At 44.1% G+C, this 18,651-nt stretch overlaps 1 protein-coding gene across 1 annotated transcript in view; it reads left to right on the forward strand.

Moving 5' to 3' along the window:
• Positions 1-18,651, forward strand: part of ZRANB1 (zinc finger, RAN-binding domain containing 1) — a 51,591-nt gene that overhangs the window by 32,229 nt on the left and 711 nt on the right. The window contains exons 2-8 of the mRNA XM_006867428.1: positions 3,391-3,578; positions 5,271-5,424; positions 9,185-9,256; positions 9,782-9,980; positions 16,176-16,296; positions 17,464-17,593; positions 17,709-17,938. Coding sequence (XP_006867490.1) covers positions 3,391-3,578; positions 5,271-5,424; positions 9,185-9,256; positions 9,782-9,980; positions 16,176-16,296; positions 17,464-17,593; positions 17,709-17,938 — 1,094 coding nt within the window. The remainder of the gene's footprint in view (positions 1-3,390; positions 3,579-5,270; positions 5,425-9,184; positions 9,257-9,781; positions 9,981-16,175; positions 16,297-17,463; positions 17,594-17,708; positions 17,939-18,651) is intronic.

Genomic DNA, 18,651 nt, shown 5'->3' on the forward strand with positions numbered 1-18,651 from the left:
CCCACACCGCCTGGCCGCCCTCTGGAAGTCCTCTATTAATGTGTTTTTGATGCGGCTGGTTTCTTTGTTTTACACAGTTTTCTGTGCTGAGTTCGTTTAATATCTACTAAGTCTTTCTGGTTTTCCTCTTTTATTTTGATGTGAAGGTGTATTCAATTTTTTTGTTACCATGTAATTTGTTAATCTCCCAGCCCCATGTAAAACAATCTGTCGTATTTTTAAATCTATTTTATCCCAATTTAGAGTTCTGTATCTACACTAGTCCCTCTGTTTGCTTGGTAGTTGACTCATTATACATTGATATTGCTGGTTCCCTATATTCAGTCTTGTAGGTTTGTTTTACTTTAAGTGCTTCTCTGTCTGCATTGCGTTCTGGCTGGTGGTGTCCTATATGACTGGACTGTATGGATACAGTGCTGTCTCCTGTTGGGTTGAAAGTCCTCTTTCAACTCCCCCCCCCCCCCACGCACAGCAGGAAGCAAAACAGAATAAGCAACTAACAGTGAAAAGAGACAATAAAAGAGAAAAAAGAATTACAAACAGGCAGAGACCAGAAAAGAAGAATATAATAACTAAAAAGAGAAAAGAGGGACAGAAAATGGAGCTATAGAAGAAAAAAATTAAAGGAAAAAATAAAAATAACCCTTAGAAAACCTAGGGAGAGGAAAGATAAAAAAAGAGTAGAGGATAGTAAAGAAAGATCAAAAGGGTGGAAAAAAAGATGGGAAATGAGAGACAGAAGAAAAGGAGGGAAACAAAAGCAGAGAAAAGATAAAATTCAAGGGATTGGAAAAGAGGAGAAGAAAGAATAAACAAACATAAACAATGAAACAAAAAAGCCAAACCTCAAAACCAAAATAGTGTAGTTGTTGGACCGGGAGAGGATGCCAGCCAGGGCTCTCATCAGCTGGGTGTGGGAGCAGTGTGACAGCAAGGTCCTGGCCCTAGATGGAGCTCTTATTGGCCTCCGTGTTAACTATGTTTAGTATTTGGTGGAGGTGCTTGATGGAGCTTCTTTCAGTATCTATTAGGAGCACGGGGCAGATGGGGGCAGGATGATTGTTCAGTGCTGGCCTGGTGGCTCTGTGCGCTCTATAGGTCCTAAGGTGAAGCCCACCTGAATCCAGTCACAAAAACTGCACAGTGCTGTCGGCTCCTGTCTCACTCACACTGACCTGCTTTCCAACCAGGTGGCTCTGACCTCCTGAAGAGCTGGGGCTCTGCTGAGGGGCGATGAGGGTGGGAGCTGGCCCACACCTTGGTCACAGGGGGGAAGTGTGGGAAGAAGAAGGAATCACACCTTTCCATTCACCTCGTGATTCTGCTCTGCCAAGCCACCTTCTGTTGCCAGTTAACATTTATTTTAAGTGGTAAAGAAATCTAGCAAAAATAATCAGCATGACAACAGTTGCGAGGATGCTCAGCATTGGGCTCTGTTTCTTTCTGAGTGAAAGGCAGAAGGTGCAGTGATGTGGTGTGGACCTTGGAGTTCATTACAGCTGCCATTGGAGTAAGTGAACAGCGCTCCCTTCATGAGGAAGTAGTGGAGCAGCCAGTGCATCTGCAGGTCTGCTAACTGCAGTCTTGTTAGGGCCTTCGGGTTGGTTCCGACTCATAGCGACCCTGTATAGGGTTTCTGAGGAGCGGCTGGTGAGCTTGAAACACCCACCTTGCCCTTTAAAACTGACTTCGTAGTGTAGCACATTAACCCGCAGAAAAGTCCCCCAGCCCACCCCGATTGTTCTCGCCTGGTCATGCAGATCAGGTAAGCAGAAATTTCAGAGTATGTTGTGTATCGGAACATAGTAATTAGAAAACGGTCTAACCATATATTTATTTTTTAATTCAGGGGAGCTCTTTCTGTACCTGTTCTTTAGGTGTGTTCCCCTTGTCTCATGCTAACCTGTGTTCCTGCTCTTGTTGAGAAGAAAGCATTTGTAGGGGAGATGCAGATTTGTGTTTGTATTTATCTTGAGGAATGTATTAACCTATATTTCTGTGAAAATAAAAGTTCCTACGGGAAGGTATTCTGGTTTCATATCATTACTTCTTAGTCTGAAAAGTGTATGTGGCGGGAGGAAGGAGGGAGAACTGGGGAAGATTTGCAGAAAGGAATTGTAGCTCCAGATTTTGTACTTCTCATTTATGGAATTCCTAATTCAGGATGGAAATCAAAATAATACCATTAAACACTAAGAGTGTGGTTAGCTCGGGTTGGCATTTCACCCAGCAGATGAACTTGCCTCACTGCCCTTTCTGGCTCAGTTATTTGGTCCTACAGCCTTGATGGATGTGTGTGTGTGGGGTAGCACTACACTACAAACCACAGGGTCTGCAGTTCACATCCACCAGCCGCTCCCTCGTAAACCCTGTGCAGCAGGGTCGCTATGAGTTGGAGCTGAACGACGGCAGTTTGCAACAACAACAACAACAATAACAATTTGTGTTAAACCTGAAGCTAATGTACATCAATGCTGTTAGGTCCTTTCCCAAGCCAAATCCAGCACAGCAGTTGCCATCTACTTGATTCTGGTTCGGGCTGAGCCTGGGTGTGCCTGCCCGAGTGCACCTCTGCTCCTTTGGGCTGCCCGAAGTCTAGGCTGTCTTCTAAGGTGCCTCTGGGTGGGTGCGGACCAATACCTTTTTTGTTAGTAGTGGAATGCTTGGCTGTGTGCGCCACCCTGGGACTGTTCAGTACCGTCAGTTCACTGCGGTTAACTGGCCTCAGTCCAGGAGAAAGCATGTAGGATGGAACAAAGTGCTGCCCGGCCCCACGTCATCCTCTGTGATCAGCAGTTGATTGGAACGTTGTGATTTGATTTTTGGAAGTAGATCGCCAGTACTTTCTTCCTAGTTCCTCTGATGTGTGGTTGTATCTAGTTTCTCATACGAGGTTACCGATCTGTGATCCAGTTCCAAGAGCCCAGCTCCCTCACGGTCATAATCTAATGTTGTTGTTATGTGCTGTGGAGTCGGTTCCGACTCACAGCAACCCCGTGCAGGGTTTCCGAGGCTGTAACTCTTTACGGGAACAGAAAGCCTCATCTTTCTCCTGTGGAACAGCTGGGAGTTTTGGAACTGCTGACCCTGAGGTTAGCAGCCCGATTTGTAACCAGTACGCTACCAGAGTTTCCTCTTATTCCCAGCAGAGCATGCAGCCAGCACTGATGGTCAGGTAAGTGTCTAAGTAGATAGATCTAGTTTTTGAGGAGAATGGGCGGGAGGGAAGGGAGTAGGTTTTTCTTCTGTGTTCCTGTTTAGGATATTTAGTGATACTTCAGAACCCAGACAGTGCAGAGGAAACCTTCGCGTTTGGAGTGACTGCTACAGGGGTGTGCATTTTGGGGGAAATGAGAACTGAACCCTTTTCCGTCTTGGTACCTGCTACAGGGGTTGTGGAAGGTGACCTAGCTGCTATTGAGGCGTACAAGTCCTCAGGAGGAGACATTGCTCGTCAGCTCACTGCAGACGAAGTGCGCCTGCTGAACCGCCCGTCTGCGTTTGATGTCGGCTACACGCTTGTGCATTTGGCCATCCGCTTTCAGAGGCAGGATATGCTTGCCATACTGCTTACGGAGGTGAGTGTGACGTTTGGGTTCAACTGTCTTTTATAGCAAGGGAGCTTTTTGTCTCTTTTGATGTGACATTTCTCCCACCATTTTAAATATGCCATTAAAAATGTAGTTTTAATTGCGTATACTCTGACTATATTCTTTAATTGCGTATACCCTGAAGAATATATTCAGGGTATATGCAATTAAAACTCCATTTACCCTGATATTTACATACGATAAGCACTGGACTGTGAGCCACGAGGTCATCAGTTCAAGTCCACCTGCCAGTCACTCCACAGGGAAAAGATGAGGCTTTCTGCTCCTGCATAGATTTAAAGCCTCAGGAATACTATTCAGGGTTGCTAGGAGTTGGAACCGACTGAACAGCACGTAACAACAGCAAAAAGTATTTACTGAGTACCTACTCTGCACCTGGAGTCCTGGGGTGGCACTGTAGGATAAGCACTGGACTGCTAACCTCAAGGTCAGTGGTTCAAACCCACCAGCCCTTCTTTGAAAACCCTACTCAGGGTTGCTGTAAGTTGGAATGGACTCGACAGCACTTCCCAGTAACAACTCTGTGTCAGGCTGGTGCTTGGAGGGGACCCGGTTGTGTCTCCCTTGACTAATCCCTGAGGATTTTCTAGAGAACAAGCAACAGGTGGTTCTGTGCGCCTGCGCTCTGATGAGGTGAGGTGCTGCCAGCTGCTTCTCTCAGAGCAGTCGCTGTCTTAACCACAATCTGAAGGAGAGGCGATTATGGTCACCATCTAGGTGGTGACCAGTTGACCACCAAGGCTTTCTTTCTGAGCCATCTCTGGGTGGACTGAAGCCTTCAGACTTTTTGTTCTCGTTGACAAGGTTAACTATTTACAGCCCCCAGGACTTCATTATTGTGAGTTTAAACAAAGAAACGTCAAGCGCTATAGGACTGACGAGAGCTACTCCATAGGGTTTCTGAGATTTCTGTAGCGTTCCAGATGGGTCTGAACTTCCTGACCTTTCGGTTAGCAGCTTTGCCCAGTATGCCTCCAGGGACTCCTTGGTTTGTAATCCAAGGTCAAGGGGTAGCACCTTTGAAGTCTACTAACAGAGTAGGGTGAAGAGTGTGTTCAGTCTCCTTTTTTGGGGAGCTGACTTTCCCTGGCTTTTAAGACCTTTGTATTAGGTGCATGGGGGCGGGGGGGAGGGCATGGTTACTTTGTAGGGTTAGCAGTAGAATCTGAACTACAAGGTCAGTGATTTGAACCCACCAGCCGCTTCATGGGTGAAAGACGAGGCTTTGTTCTTGCTAAAATGTTCAGACTTGGAAACCCTATACAGGGTCATTGTGACTCGACACTTCACAGCAACTGTTGGATGCGTGATGATTAGTCTTATCTAGGTTGTGTTCTGCCCCCCCACTCTCCTCCGTGATATATCTTAATGAAAAACACTCTTTTACATAAATCTTGGTGTGCATCTTTGAGTTGAGCCTTTCCCTGGCTTAAAATTACAGAGTCTTACAGGTTAAGATGTTTTTATGATTATTTTCTTGAAACACTGTGCTGCTCCCACTGGTAAGGGAAAAGACAACTCTCTAATAATAACCCCGTAGATTTTAAGATCAACATCAAATTACTGGAAACGTTTTGATAATTGCCTTTTCAGTACTGATGTTTTCTGCTTTTGTGTATGCTGACTGAGGTAGAGCAGAGAGTCTGTTTTGTATTCTAGGTGTCTCAACAAGCAGCCAAGTGGATTCCAGCCATGGTGTGTCCAGAACTGACGGAGCAGATACGCCGAGAGATAGCTGCCTCTCTCCATCAGAGGAAGGGCGACTTTGCTTGCTATTTTCTAACTGACCTTGTAACATTTACCTTGCCAGCAGGTAACTTCAAAGTTGAATATGCCAAGAAATTTTTACCTTAACTATAGCTTGTGTTTCAAGGCATGGGTGACAAATGTAGTTTTGTTAGAAAGAAGATGACTGAATTCCATTGTTTGCTTCTTAAATTACTTATTAAGCTATTTATAATGTAAATTATAAATTAATCTTTATTGATTGATATTGTTGTTAAGTGCCTTAGAGTTGGTTCTGAAATAGGCGATTCTATGTAGGGTTTCTGGGGAGTGACTTGTTAGCAGTGCAGCACTTACCTTACAAAGCCATGCCTGCTGTATACTACTAACACTGCTCATAAACGAATGCTCTAAGTTACCTGGAAGGAAGACAGCAGCTGCAACAACTGATTTCTTTGTGAGTCTCAGCTATTAAGAACAAACAGACAAAAAAATCCAACCAAAAATAGGACAACTAATTTAAAAAATGGACAGAGGACATGAACATGAACTTCATCAAGAAAGGCATTCAGGCAAACAGTAAGAAATGTTCACGATCATTAACCATTGAACACATGCCAATCAAAACAATGAGAGAAACATCTCAAGCCAGCATTAATAATAGGAAAGTTAAAAAAAAAAACCCAAACAGAAAACAACAAAATTCTGGTGAGGGTATGGAGAGACTGGAACCCTCCCAAATAATCTCATGGTTACATTGCTGGTAGGATTATAAAATGGTTCAGCCACTCTGGAAAACATTATGGTGCTTTTTCAGAAAGTTGGAAATAGAAATACCGTATGATTAAGCAATTCCTCTATTTGGTATATGTCCCCAAGAAATACGAGCCAGGACACAAGTAGGTATATGGACACCAATGTTCATCACAGCCCGATTCACTACAGCAAAAAGATGGAGACAGCCAAATGTCCATCAATGGAAGAATGGATAAACGAGCTTTGATATACACAAGGGAATACTATGCAACCTTGAAGAACAACACTGAATTTGTGAAACACCTTAGAATCCTAATGTAGGAACTTGAAGGACATTATGCTGAGTGGACTCTGTCATAGAGACTGCTATTGTAAAAACTCAATAAAAGGTTTTCATGCTAAAAGAAACATTCTTTAATAGTTACCAGGGGTGGGCAGAAAGAAAGAGTAATTCATAAGCTAGAGAGTAGTTACTGTTAAGTGCTGTTGAGTTGCTTCCGACTCATAGCGACCCTGTATAGGGTTTCCGAGGGGCAGCTGGTGGCTTTGAGCAGCTGACCTTGTGGTTTGCAGTCCAGTAGATACATGTTTATTTGAGTGGTGGGGAGGGCAATATGCAAGAAGGAGGCTGGCAGAAGATTGGTGCAGACATAGGGAGGTATGTAAGGACTAAAGGGGATAGAGGTAAATAGTGTTAAATATACAACCGTGGCGCAACGGTATTCTGTGGGTAGAAGCAGGCACCAATACACAGACTGAAAAGGTCTGGGAGGAAGAATAGAAGTATATTTCAAACCCAAATGTATATTGTACCTGGATATATATGTGGTTTGAAATACAGTGTTGTCTGTGATAGGATAGTATCCATAGCCTACAAGGAAGACGAGTAAATATCATTACTATTAAAGTTTATCCACCACCTACTAAACCCAGTGATGATTAAATTGAAGAATTTAACCAATTTTAGTCTGAAATTGATCAAACGTGCAGTCAACATTTATTAATTACTGGTGATTGGAATGCAAAGGTTGGAAATAAAGGATCAGTAGTTGGAAAATGTGGCCTTGGTGATAGAAACGATGCCAGATATTGCATGAAAATACTTTTTGAAAACAACGTATAAGATGACTAAACACATGGACCTCACCAGATGGGATACACAGAAATCAAATTGATTACATCTGTAGAAATAGATGGTGGAAAAGCTCCATTTCATCAGCCAAAACAAGTCCAGGGGTCGATTGTGGAACAGGCCATCAATTAATCATATGCGAGTTCCGGCTGAAGCTGATGAAAGTTAAAACAAGTCCACGAGAGCCAAAATATGACCTTGAATATATCCCACCTGAATTTAGAGATCATCTGTAAAGCGATTTGATGCATTAGACATTAAAGACCAAAGACCAGAAGAATTGTGGGATGACATCAAGAACATGATATAGATAGAAAGCAAAAAGTCATTAAGAAGACAAGGAAGAAGGAAAAGACCAAAGAGTATGTCAGAAGAGACTCTTGACACTTGCTCTCCAGCGTAAAGATGCTAAAGCAATTGTAATACATAAAGTACAAGAGCTGAACAGAAAATTTCAAAGGTCATCTCGAGAAGACAGAGTCAAATATTAATTTGACTTTGAAATGTGCAAAGACCTGTTGAGTTAGAAAACCAAAAGGGAAGAACGTGCTCAGCATTTCTCAACCCGAGGGAACTGAAGAAAAAATTCAAGCCTCAACTTGAAGTATTGAAGGATTCTTTGGGCAAATGATGCAGAAGGCATCAAAACAGAATGTAAGGAATAGAGACTCACTATACCAAAAAGAAATGGTTGATGTTCAACCATTTCAAGAGGTAGCATATCATCAGGAGCCAGTGATCCTGAAGGAAGGGCACGGTGCATAGAAGGCATTGGCAAAGAACAAGGCACCTAGACCAGATGGGATACGAATTGAAATCTTTCAACAAATGCCACACTGGAGGTACTCATTCTGTTTGCCAAGAAAATTGGAAGACAGCACCTGGACAATTGACTGGAAGAGAGCCATATTTGTGTCCATTCCAAAGAGAGGTGACCTAGTGAAATGTGGAAATCATCAGACAATATAATTTATAAAGATAATTCAAAAAGGGCTGCAACCAGACATTGATAGAGAGCTTTAAGAGGTTCTTAAAGCTGGATTCAGAAGAGGATGTAGAACAAGGGATGTCATTGCTGATGTCAGATGGATCTTGACTGAAAGCAGAGAATACCAGAAAGATATTTACCTGTGCTTTATTGACTACACAAAGCCTTTCGATTGTGTGGATCATGACAAGCTATGGACAACATTGCGACATATGAGTATTCTAGAACAACTTCATTGTGCTAGTGAGGAACCTGTACATAGACCAAGAGGCAGTTGTTCAAACAAAACAAGGGGAACACTGAATGGTTTCAAATTAGGAAAGGTGTGCGTGCCAAGGTTGTATTCTTTCACCGTATTGATTCACTCTCTATGCTCAGCAAATAATCCGAGAAACAGGATTCTACGGAGGAAAGTATGGCATCAGGATTGGAGGAAGACTCATTAACGACCAGCCATATGCTTCTAAAAGTGACGAGGACTTAAATACTTTTTGATGAAGATAAGAGATTACAGCCTTTAGTATGGCTTGCATCTCACATGTAAAGAACACAAGAATCCTCACCAGTGGACCAGTCAACAACATCTGTATAGATGGAGAAAAGATTGAAGTTGTCAAAGACATCATTTTTCTCGGATCAACCATCAACACTCATGGAAGCAGCAGTCAAGAAATCAAACGGCCTATTGCTGCACAAGATCTCTTTAAAGTGTTGAAGAGCAGAGATATCAGTAAGGTGCGCCTGACCCAAGCCATGATATTCTCAGTAACCTCATATGCATGTGAAAGTTGAACAGTGAATAAGGAAAGTTGTAGAAGAATTGATGCACACACGTATACAGATTTTACATGCAAACTAACTGACAAACTGCAGTTGAAAGGAGTTCTTTTAGACGAAGTTACTGTTAGATGTTTTTGTTAGTTTATTCAGTTACGAAGTTTAAGCTCTTTCAAGTCTACATTTTCTTTGTAGATATCGAAGACTTGCCCCCAACAGTCCAAGAAAAATTATTTGATGAGGTGCTTGATAGAGATGTACAAAAAGGTAAGCAGGGAATTGAGTGTAATTTGCCTCTCATTAAGTTAGTTAATGTACTGCTTTGTTTTGTCAGGTTTGGAGCACTGTGGTGCATGGTAATCTAATCCTGCTTCATTCGTGTCAGTTACAAAATGATGTAAGAAGACTGTCCTATTGTTTTGGGATAGTTGTCAAGGGGATTTAAAAGTGCTTGTGAGGAGCGTGTAACTTGGATAGCGTGAACAAACCAAGGATGGTTTAAAGTTCTGAACAGTAGCTTTCTACTTCTCATTCTAGAAGGAGTCTACTTCTACTTTTATCATTTTTAGAAGATAAGTTGTCAAGAATTTAAAAGTTGAGTAAATTATTCTAGAGCCTCAAGATCAGCTACTTCACGCAGAAGATTTATACTTCATTTGATAAAAGTTATTAGGTATTTAATTGCAAATTACATAGAAACCTTTGAACATCTATTGTGTAGACCTCCTTCCTCTATTTATTCCTCAGTTGCATGAGAATGAAAATGAATATGTCATTTAATTCCTCTTTTAGAGTTAGAAGAAGAATCTCCAATTATAAACTGGTCATTGGAATTGGCCACACGCTTGGACAGTAGGCTGTATGCACTGTGGAATCGGACAGCAGGAGACTGTTTACTTGACTCTGTGCTACAAGCCACCTGGGGCATTTATGACAAGGACTCAGTGCTTCGCAAAGCCCTTCATGACAGCCTGCATGACTGTTCACATTGGTGAGCTGCTGCCCTTCTTCCCTGTGGACGTCAGGAGCACACCTGCTCACAGTGCCTACAGTGTGGGAGGTGTTCTGTCTAAGGGAAGCTGGGGGAAAGCAATACCTTTGATTTGTACCTTAGATACTTTGTGCTGAGTTTTAAAATGTGTATAAACACTTAAACTTGTACTAGTTTATATATTGACAAGATCTTTGTTCACAATTTAAAATAGTTACAATTTCATTATCTCTTAAGAAATTATGTTGCAATTATATGATGGTTTTTTTTTCCCCCCCCTTCCTGGGGCAGGAAGTCCTAAGAGATTGTATTTTGCAAATTTTCAAGCTCACCGAAAATTTAAAAACAAAACAAAAAACAAGTCAACCCAACACCTCTGATTTGCTTGCCCTCTTGTTAACACCTTGCCATGTGTGTCAGTCTCTACGTACCCAGACAGTGCTCTGTGTGCCAGGTGCAGACATTGCAGTGCCTCCCTTTCAGTGTCTCAGCGCCTGGAGTAACCAAGGGTATCCTCTTGCCCAGCTACTGAAGTTGTTCAGCGATTCACTTCCCTAGCATATGTGCCTATAGTCACGCTTTTCTGCTGGTCTCCAAAAATGCCCTGCTTCATTCCTTGTTTATTCTAGAACCCTGTCACCTGTACAACAAATATGGAGCTATAAACTCAACCACAGAGGTACCTGTGACCGTGTTTGAATTGTCTTAGTTCTCCGTGTCTTAGTTCTCAATACCACACGTGGACGGCTTCCACAAATGTGCTGATGTTTCTCCCTGTCTAGAAATGGGAGGTCAGGGTGCTGGCTCTGAGGGCTCTGGAAGACGGTCCCGTGTCATCATAGAGTCTTCACGTGGCACGCCATCTTTCTCTCTCAGCTCTGCCTGTGTGTTTGCTTCCGTCATCTCTTTTCTATCTTGAAGCAGGTGACCAGACACTTGCGCACCACTCGGGCTTTGTTAATGTAGTAAAGCCACCTCATGCCCAGATGGATTGTGTGCCACCCAGTCAGTGCCAACTCGTAATGACCGTATGTTGAGTTTCCAAGGCTGTAAGTCTTTACGGGCACAGAAAGTCTTGTCTTTGTCCTGCGGTTCCAATACATAACCCACTCTACCACTAGGGCTCCTTATTCACAGGTATAGAGGTTACGATTTACAGCACAGTTCTGAGGCTACAGTTCAATCCATAACATTCAGTAGTTCAGTCTCTTTGACAGCATTTCCTGGGTTTGGTGCATACATTATCCCATTTAGTTATTTTATAAATGAGAAAACTGAGCCTCAAAGAGGTTGGCCCATTGGTGAAGTTAGTAAGCAGTAGAACTGATTTTCAAGTTTATACTATTTTCCCTACATCAGAATAAAAATATTATTTTATCCTATAACTAACAGTTGTTTAAACAGTGATGCCTGAGGCTGCCCGCTTCAAGCAATTTTTACCCAAGCATCTTTTTGTTACTCTTGAGCACCTACTTCCTATGGGTTTTTTGGTCACTAGATGGACAGTTCCTTAGTACCAGGAATGTTGCTTTGCTTTATTGTGGATGTTCCAGTGTCTGCAGCAGCCTGACATAGCGCTCGGTTCACACTGTGCAGTGTGTCCAGAGTGTGGGAGTCAGCCGCGGGCCGTTAGTGAGCTGGATGCCGTGGAAATGATCCAGTAGGAAGTGGGGAGGTGGCCTTTTCAGGCTCACCTGACACCGTTACACATTGGCTCCATCTAGCCCCAAGTCCAACTGGACTTGGCTGCACTCAGAGATCGAGTGTTTTGGTTGCTGTGAATCTGGGGTTTGGTGTCCCCGAAAGATGGATGTATCTTCTGTGCTTCTTGGACTGGAGGACTCGTAACTCTACCACTCCAGTGAGTCCTCTTGAAACAGCCACCCAGTCATCTTCCCTCAGCATCCTATGCTGACAGTGTTGGAGGCTGAAAATACATGCTAATTTTCACCAGGTGTTGGCTATTATTAATTCCGAGGTTTTTTTGTTTTTAAAAGACCGCGTGTAGCTCTTTATAGTACTTTTGGCGCTTTTGCACCAAACTTGGTGGTTGTTATTGTTAAGTGCTGTTGAGTCGATTCCGACCTATATAGTGGCCCTGTATAGGATTTCCAAGGAGCAGCTGGCGAGCTTGAACCACCGACCTTGTAGTTCAAACGACTTTGCAGTGCCAAACTTGGTAGTGTTCTTCAAACCTGATAGTGGGTCATCTGGATTGGAGATGTCATTCATTTTGGTATCAGGACTGGCATTTTGTGGTGGTCTTTGGTCACTGGAAATCCTTGAAAATCCACCATGATTGTAGGGAGAGAGCACATAAGTAGACATGGCATTAGTAAGTGTCTTGATGGGAAGTGGCCATTCGTGGGAGAAGGAGCTAGGTCGTAGGTGGTAAGTAGAGGCCTTGCACACTGACGGATTCCCCAGAACAAGGTGTGCCTGGCACTGCCACCTCTGATCCTGCCAGCCCAAACCACTGCTTTAGCTGCTGCCTGCCTTACAGTGCTGGCAGCGATCGACACAGTACCCTACAGTAGCTAGAGGCTGGGCCTAGAGAAAGCAGCTTTGTGGCTTTCAGTGACATGGGTCAGCTGTGTTGGCCTTTATTGATAGCCCTCACATTCTTGTCTGTGTTGAGTTGTGACAAGTTTGTTCACTGAGTTTGGGATGCCTGAGAGGCAGCTGAGAGAGGAGCCAATGTAGTGTGTGTAACTAGCCCCTTTAAATAGCTCTTAATACAAATCCATTTGGTCTGAGACAGTTTCTTAAGTCATGTCTCTGGTAAGAAGTAAAAGTAATTTTTCAGCTCCATCCCCAACACTTTAAGATCAGCTATTTTTATGTGTTGGTAGCTGTGCTTTGCTGTTGGATACCCATGATTTGAACCGACTCAGGGCTTCTGGCCTGAGTATGGACTTGCCTCCAGCTAGCATGCCAATCAGGGATCCTAGTGGGGGAATGAATGAAAGAAGAGAAAACAATCACAAAATTCCACAGGACAGTTGCTCAGTATTGTTTTGGTAAGAGCTATCTCTAGCTTTGTATTATAGTTATGTTTCTCACTGTCGGCTGCCACAAACACTCTTTGGAAATAGACAAATGTGTTTTAATATGATCTTTCCAAATACCTTTGCTCACCTTGGGGGATTCAACATTGGCAGGTAAGTGTGAAATAACCTGAATTTCAGTTAATTCTCATCTTTTTGGAAGTATAATTTGCATACTATCAGATTTACTTGTTCAGTGATTATTAGTAACTATCCTGAGTTGTGCAGCCATCCCCAGCATCGGGGTTCATTTCCATCAGGCCAGAAGCAACTGGTTCCCTCCCCTCGTCCCTGAGAGCCACTGAGGTTTTTCTGTCACTGTAGGTGTGCCTTTTCTCGACATTGTATGTAAACAAGGCTGTGGCCCATAGCTACACTCTGCTCCTTTTTCTTGTCCAGTGAATGTCCCATTGTAGGCATCTATAGGAGTCCCGGTGGCTCTGCAGTAAAGTCCCCTAACTGCTCTGCAGCAGATAGATGAGGCTTTCTGCTCCCTCCCATGGGGTGTACAGTCCTCGGAAGCCTTCTCTTAGGGCCGCTGGAGTTGGAATGAACTCGGTGGCCATGAGCTGAGCTTTGAGAGTTTTTGTATGGAGAGCTACCATGTTTTCTGTATCTGTCCATTGAGAGACATTTAGGGGTGTTTTCTACCTTTTTGCTGTTACAAATAATGTTGCTGTGAGTATTCACATCCATCTCTGGTGACGTAGACTCTCATTTTTATTTGGTTGATACCTAAGAATGGCATTTCTGTTCATAAGGGGTAAGTATTAACATTGTAAGATGCTGCCCAACTTATTTTACAGTGTCTTTCTGGTCATAGCCATTCTAAGTACATGTGAAGTAAGTAATACCTTGCAGTTTTGTGGAGCGTTGTGTTTAGTGCCTATTGGCCATTTGGGTGAAATGCCTTTTTCAAGTCTTTGGCTCATTTGTAAATGGGTTGTCTTACTGTTGAGTTGTAGGGGTTGTTTATATATTTTGGATACAAGCCTCACATTAGATAAATGATTTCTAAACAATTTTCCTCCAGCCAGTGGTTTGTCCTGTGGTCACTCTGTTAGCTGTGTGTTGTGAAGCCTATTCATTTTTAATAATGATGCATCTACCTGATCATTCTTCTGCTTACTTGGCTGGGCCTTTTGTTCTCCTTACCTAGTCCAAGGCCGTGAAGATTTAATTCCTGGCTTTTTTCTAACACTGGTGTTATGGAGGCCTGGATCTGTTTTGAGCTGGTTTTTGTTAACGCTATGAGGTTAGGACCTACACACATCTGTTTGGATGCAGAACCCAGTTGTCTCACAGTGATTGTTGAGAGAATTACATTTTCCCTTCTGAATAGCCTTGGACCTTGGTCAGAATTCGCTGGCCATAAAGGTGTCAGAGGTTTGTGTCTAGACCCTTCCTTCTTTCTGTTGGTTCCGTCTGTCTCTGTCCTTGTGACAGTGCCACACTCTTTCTGACTGTGCTCGTACTACCTTTGAAATTACTAGGAAGTTTTTAAGTCTCCAGTTTTGTTCTTTTTCAAGATTATTTTAACTGTTCCGGGCCCTTTGGGTTTCCATTTAAATTTTAGGATTCAGCTTGTTAGTTGTGCAGAAAACTTGGCCGTGAGTTTACAAAGAAGGATGTTGGATCTGTAGACTAGGGACACTGCCAATTTCACAACATTGAGTTTTCAGTCCATGACCCTAGAGTCATACCAAACTTCTGTGCTTTGGACGAGTCCCAGCTGATGGACACTCCTTTGGTGTGGCACTAGATTGGGTTTGCTGTGCCTTCTCAGTGAGCCAGGTAGCCTCAGAGTCCCCGTTGTGGGGTGGGGTGGGGTGGGGTGGGGTGGGGTGTGCATGTTTATGTAGAAGTACCTTTATTGCCTTCTCTATTTAGTAGTAGATCATCTCAGAGGCCCCGTTGTGGTGTGGTGAGGTGAGCCTGTGGACTTGGAAGGACCTTTATTGACTGGCCATAGTTAGTGGTCTTGATGAGTAGTAGTGCTCTTGTCCTTTAATTTCTGGTGGACTTGGTGGACTCATTCATAAAATGATTTTAAGCAGCAAGTAGGAAATAAGCTAATTAAGTGTATTATTAGTACACTTCCAGTTTGTAAACATATTTCTATGTGCCAGTGAAGCTTCTCACTGGAATGTTATTTTGCTATTGGTCATGAAATGCTCATACAAGGTGCATTAAACGTTCGGCATTGTAATAGAAACCCTTGGCTCCCTGGACATGGAAGGTCTTCTAGTGAGAAGTGGGACGTTACAGACAAGCTCTGGATCTCTTCGCTTCAGAGGTTTGTAAGCAAAGCTTGGTCTGTAAGATAGTGAACCACAGATATAAGTGAAATCACTCTAATTTGATAACTTTATACTCAGTGTTTCAGCCTGAGGGGTGGCGCTGTAGCATCAATACAATGTTGACAGTTCAGACTTGTCAGTTGCTCCTCTGAAACCCTATACAGGGTCACTATGAGTTGAAACCAACTTGACGGTACTCAAAAACAACCGCATCATTAAATGTGTAAAGAATTGGTTTTGTAATTGCAGTGTGTGTGGGTTTTTTTGGTGGTGGTTGTTGGATTATTGACAGAGAGCTGGGTTTCCTCCTGGGGGTGGGGGGAGAAGTTTTCCAGGAGGTGCTCCTGATGTTCTTGTGAACACGTGGGCATTGTCTGACCGTGTCCACTGTCTCAGTGACTGTGTTGCTCATGTGAGCTACTCGTGTACACATTTCTGAATGGCATTTTGGTGGGGGTGGTGGGGTGGGTTGGATGAAATTTGGGTGGAGGATACAGATGTAAGCTAGCAGAATGCCGAAGGAGGCCTGGTGGGTTGCGAGTTGGGCTTTAACAGCCAGGTCAGCAGTTAGAATCTACCAACTGCTCCATGGAGAAAGATGAGACTTTCTACTCCCATAAATGTTTATAGCCTCAAAAACCCTGTACAGACACGACATGGTCACTCAGAGTCAAGGTCAATGACAGCATGCAGCACCAGCAGCAGAATGAGGCATTTGTAGTTTGAAAAAAATAGTGCAAGAAAGCTAAGATCAATTAAAGTTGTTTTCACATGGCGTTGCTTAGAGACTATTAACTAAATTTGCAGCACCAAATACACTGCTTATAAATGACTTGGGTTTTTTTTAGGTTTTATACACGCTGGAAAGATTGGGAGTCGTGGTATTCTCAGAGCTTTGGTTTACATTTCTCCTTGAGGGAAGAACAGTGGCAAGAAGACTGGGCCTTCATCCTCTCTCTTGCCAGCCAGGTAAGGCCTTTCTGCAGGGTCTCCATCCCTTGCTTCTGTAAGCATACCCTGTTGGGTCCCAGTCGGGACTGCCGCTTACCACCGCGTGACCACAGCCAGCCCTCCCCACAGCACATGGAGAGTCTGTGGTAGGCTCGCCTTGTGCAGGTGTTGAGAAGGGGGGGGGTACCCTAGTTAGGTTAGTCTTCCTCACCCCACCTTCTTCCACCTGAGCGCTGTTGGACTGCAGGCATTCTCTCCAGAAGGTTCCCGGTGTGGGGACCACATGGCTAAGGTGAAGAAGGTATAGTTCTGGAAACAAGTTCCCACTGAAAGGGAGGGATTGCTGATGAAGTTTCCTGTGAGGTTGCGGGCATTGCCACATTCACTCACTCATCACACTGACCCTGAAAAGGACTTTTTCAGAGGTTGTGTGTGTGTGTGTGTGTGTCTGGGGGGGGGGGGGGGCCCCCTGGAACCAGATGTCCTGCCTCTGTGGGGGGTGGAGGTGTGTGTCTCTACTGGGATGGCTTCACGTGGGGTTCTAGGAAGGAGGGAATAGCAAGGTGACAAGATGCACTTACTGGGAAGCCACCAGCCAGTTGTGCCCTGCAGTTCGCTTGCTTTTAGAACAGATACTTGGGCGGTAGCAGCTCCAGATTCTTTTATAAGGAAAGCCTTTCAATTACACAAAAGTGTGTCCAATTTGCCTGTTTAGACTCTTGATTTTATCCAACTTGTCTTTTGTGAAATTGTCTCTTTATTTAATGTATCTACAATAAAAGCCTTCCACTTCTTTCCAGAAGGCGCCACTGTTCATTGGAACCCTGGCAAGGAAAGGCCTCATACAGGCTGGTTCCCATTGGAGACCTGTACCCTTGTGGTTCTCAGGGCTCACCTGTCAATGCTGCTGCGGCATTTTGAGTTACAGAAAGCTTTATTCAAGCGTGTGTGAGAGAACAGAGCTTGTAAGGTTCAACTCCTACCAGCACTCCTGGGGGATAGAACAGTTACCATTTTTATCTAGTCTCTCCAGTTCTCAGTCTGGGCAGTGAAGGGCACTTCTGTGTAGACAGACTGTAGATTTCTGTTCGTTTCAGTTCGAGGAAACAGATCCTTCTTTAAGTTGGCACGCTCCCTGCCCAGGTATTTAAAAGGTAAACTGCCTTTCCCTTGTGTCCTTTGCAGCCTGGAGCCAGTTTGGAGCAGACACACATTTTTGTACTTGCGCATATTCTAAGACGACCAATTATAGTTTATGGAGTGAAATATTATAAGAGTTTCCGAGGCGAAACTTTAGGCTATACCCGGTTTCAAGGTAAGCTATTGTGTGTTGTCCAGGTCCCCTGTTGACTGTTAGGTGGACCCACGGGTGGAAGGTGGCTGTGGAGGGCAGCCCTCTCTCCTTTTCTGACCCTCCTCTCTCTTCCCAGGTGTGTATCTGCCTCTGTTGTGGGAACAGAGTTTTTGTTGGAAAAGCCCCATTGCTCTGGGCTACACTAGGGGCCACTTCTCTGCTTTGGTTGCCATGGAAACTGATGGCTATGGCAGCCGAGGGGCTGGTGCTCACCTGAACACGGATGATGATGTCACCATTACCTTTCTGCCTCTGGTTGACAGTGAGAGGAAGCTGCTCCATGTGCACTTCCTGTCCGCTCAGGAGGTAAGCAGTACCTGCTTCTAGAAGCTTCTGTGGCAGGAAGGCTGTGCCTTTCAGGTGTGCTGGGGACCATACTACTGGGTACGTGTATGGATCTGGTTGCGGGCATTGCCACATTCACTCACCCTGAAATGGACCTTTTCAGAGGTCCTGTGTGTGTGTGTGTGTGTGTGTGTGTGTGTGTGTGTCGGGGGAAGGGAGGGGACACTGGAGCCAGATGTCCTGCATCTGCCGGGGGTGGGATGTCTACTGGGATGGCTTCACGTGGGATTCTAGGAAGGAGGGAATAGCAAGGTGACAAGATGCACCTACTGGGAAGCCACCAGCCAGTTGTGCCCTGCAGTCTGCTTGCTTTTAGACCAGATACTTGGGCAGGGGCAGCTGCTCCACCACTAGGTTCAAAGCCATTGCAGCACTTGGAGGTGGAGAGCGTGAGTAAAGAACAGTTTTTGGAAACCTGTTTGTTTTAAAGACAAAACAACACATGACTCTTTGATTTAAAACAGCAGCAGCTACAAAACCTATCCATGAACCGAGTCTGTGCCTGTCCTCTGCGCTAACCTACAGAGCCATCTGCTTACAGCTGGCTTTTCCCACCGCCCTTTGCCATCATCTTAGATTCCTATTGGCTAACCGCACCACCCTGACCCTCCTCTCCCGGTTTTTTTTTTTTTTTTTAGAAAAAAAAAATTTCAAGTTTTCGAGATGAATTGCTG

The sequence above is a fragment of the Chrysochloris asiatica genome, unplaced genomic scaffold, assembly GCF_000296735.1.
Source record: "Chrysochloris asiatica unplaced genomic scaffold, ChrAsi1.0 scaffold00105, whole genome shotgun sequence".
In the NCBI taxonomy this organism is placed as follows: domain Eukaryota; kingdom Metazoa; phylum Chordata; class Mammalia; order Afrosoricida; family Chrysochloridae; genus Chrysochloris; species Chrysochloris asiatica.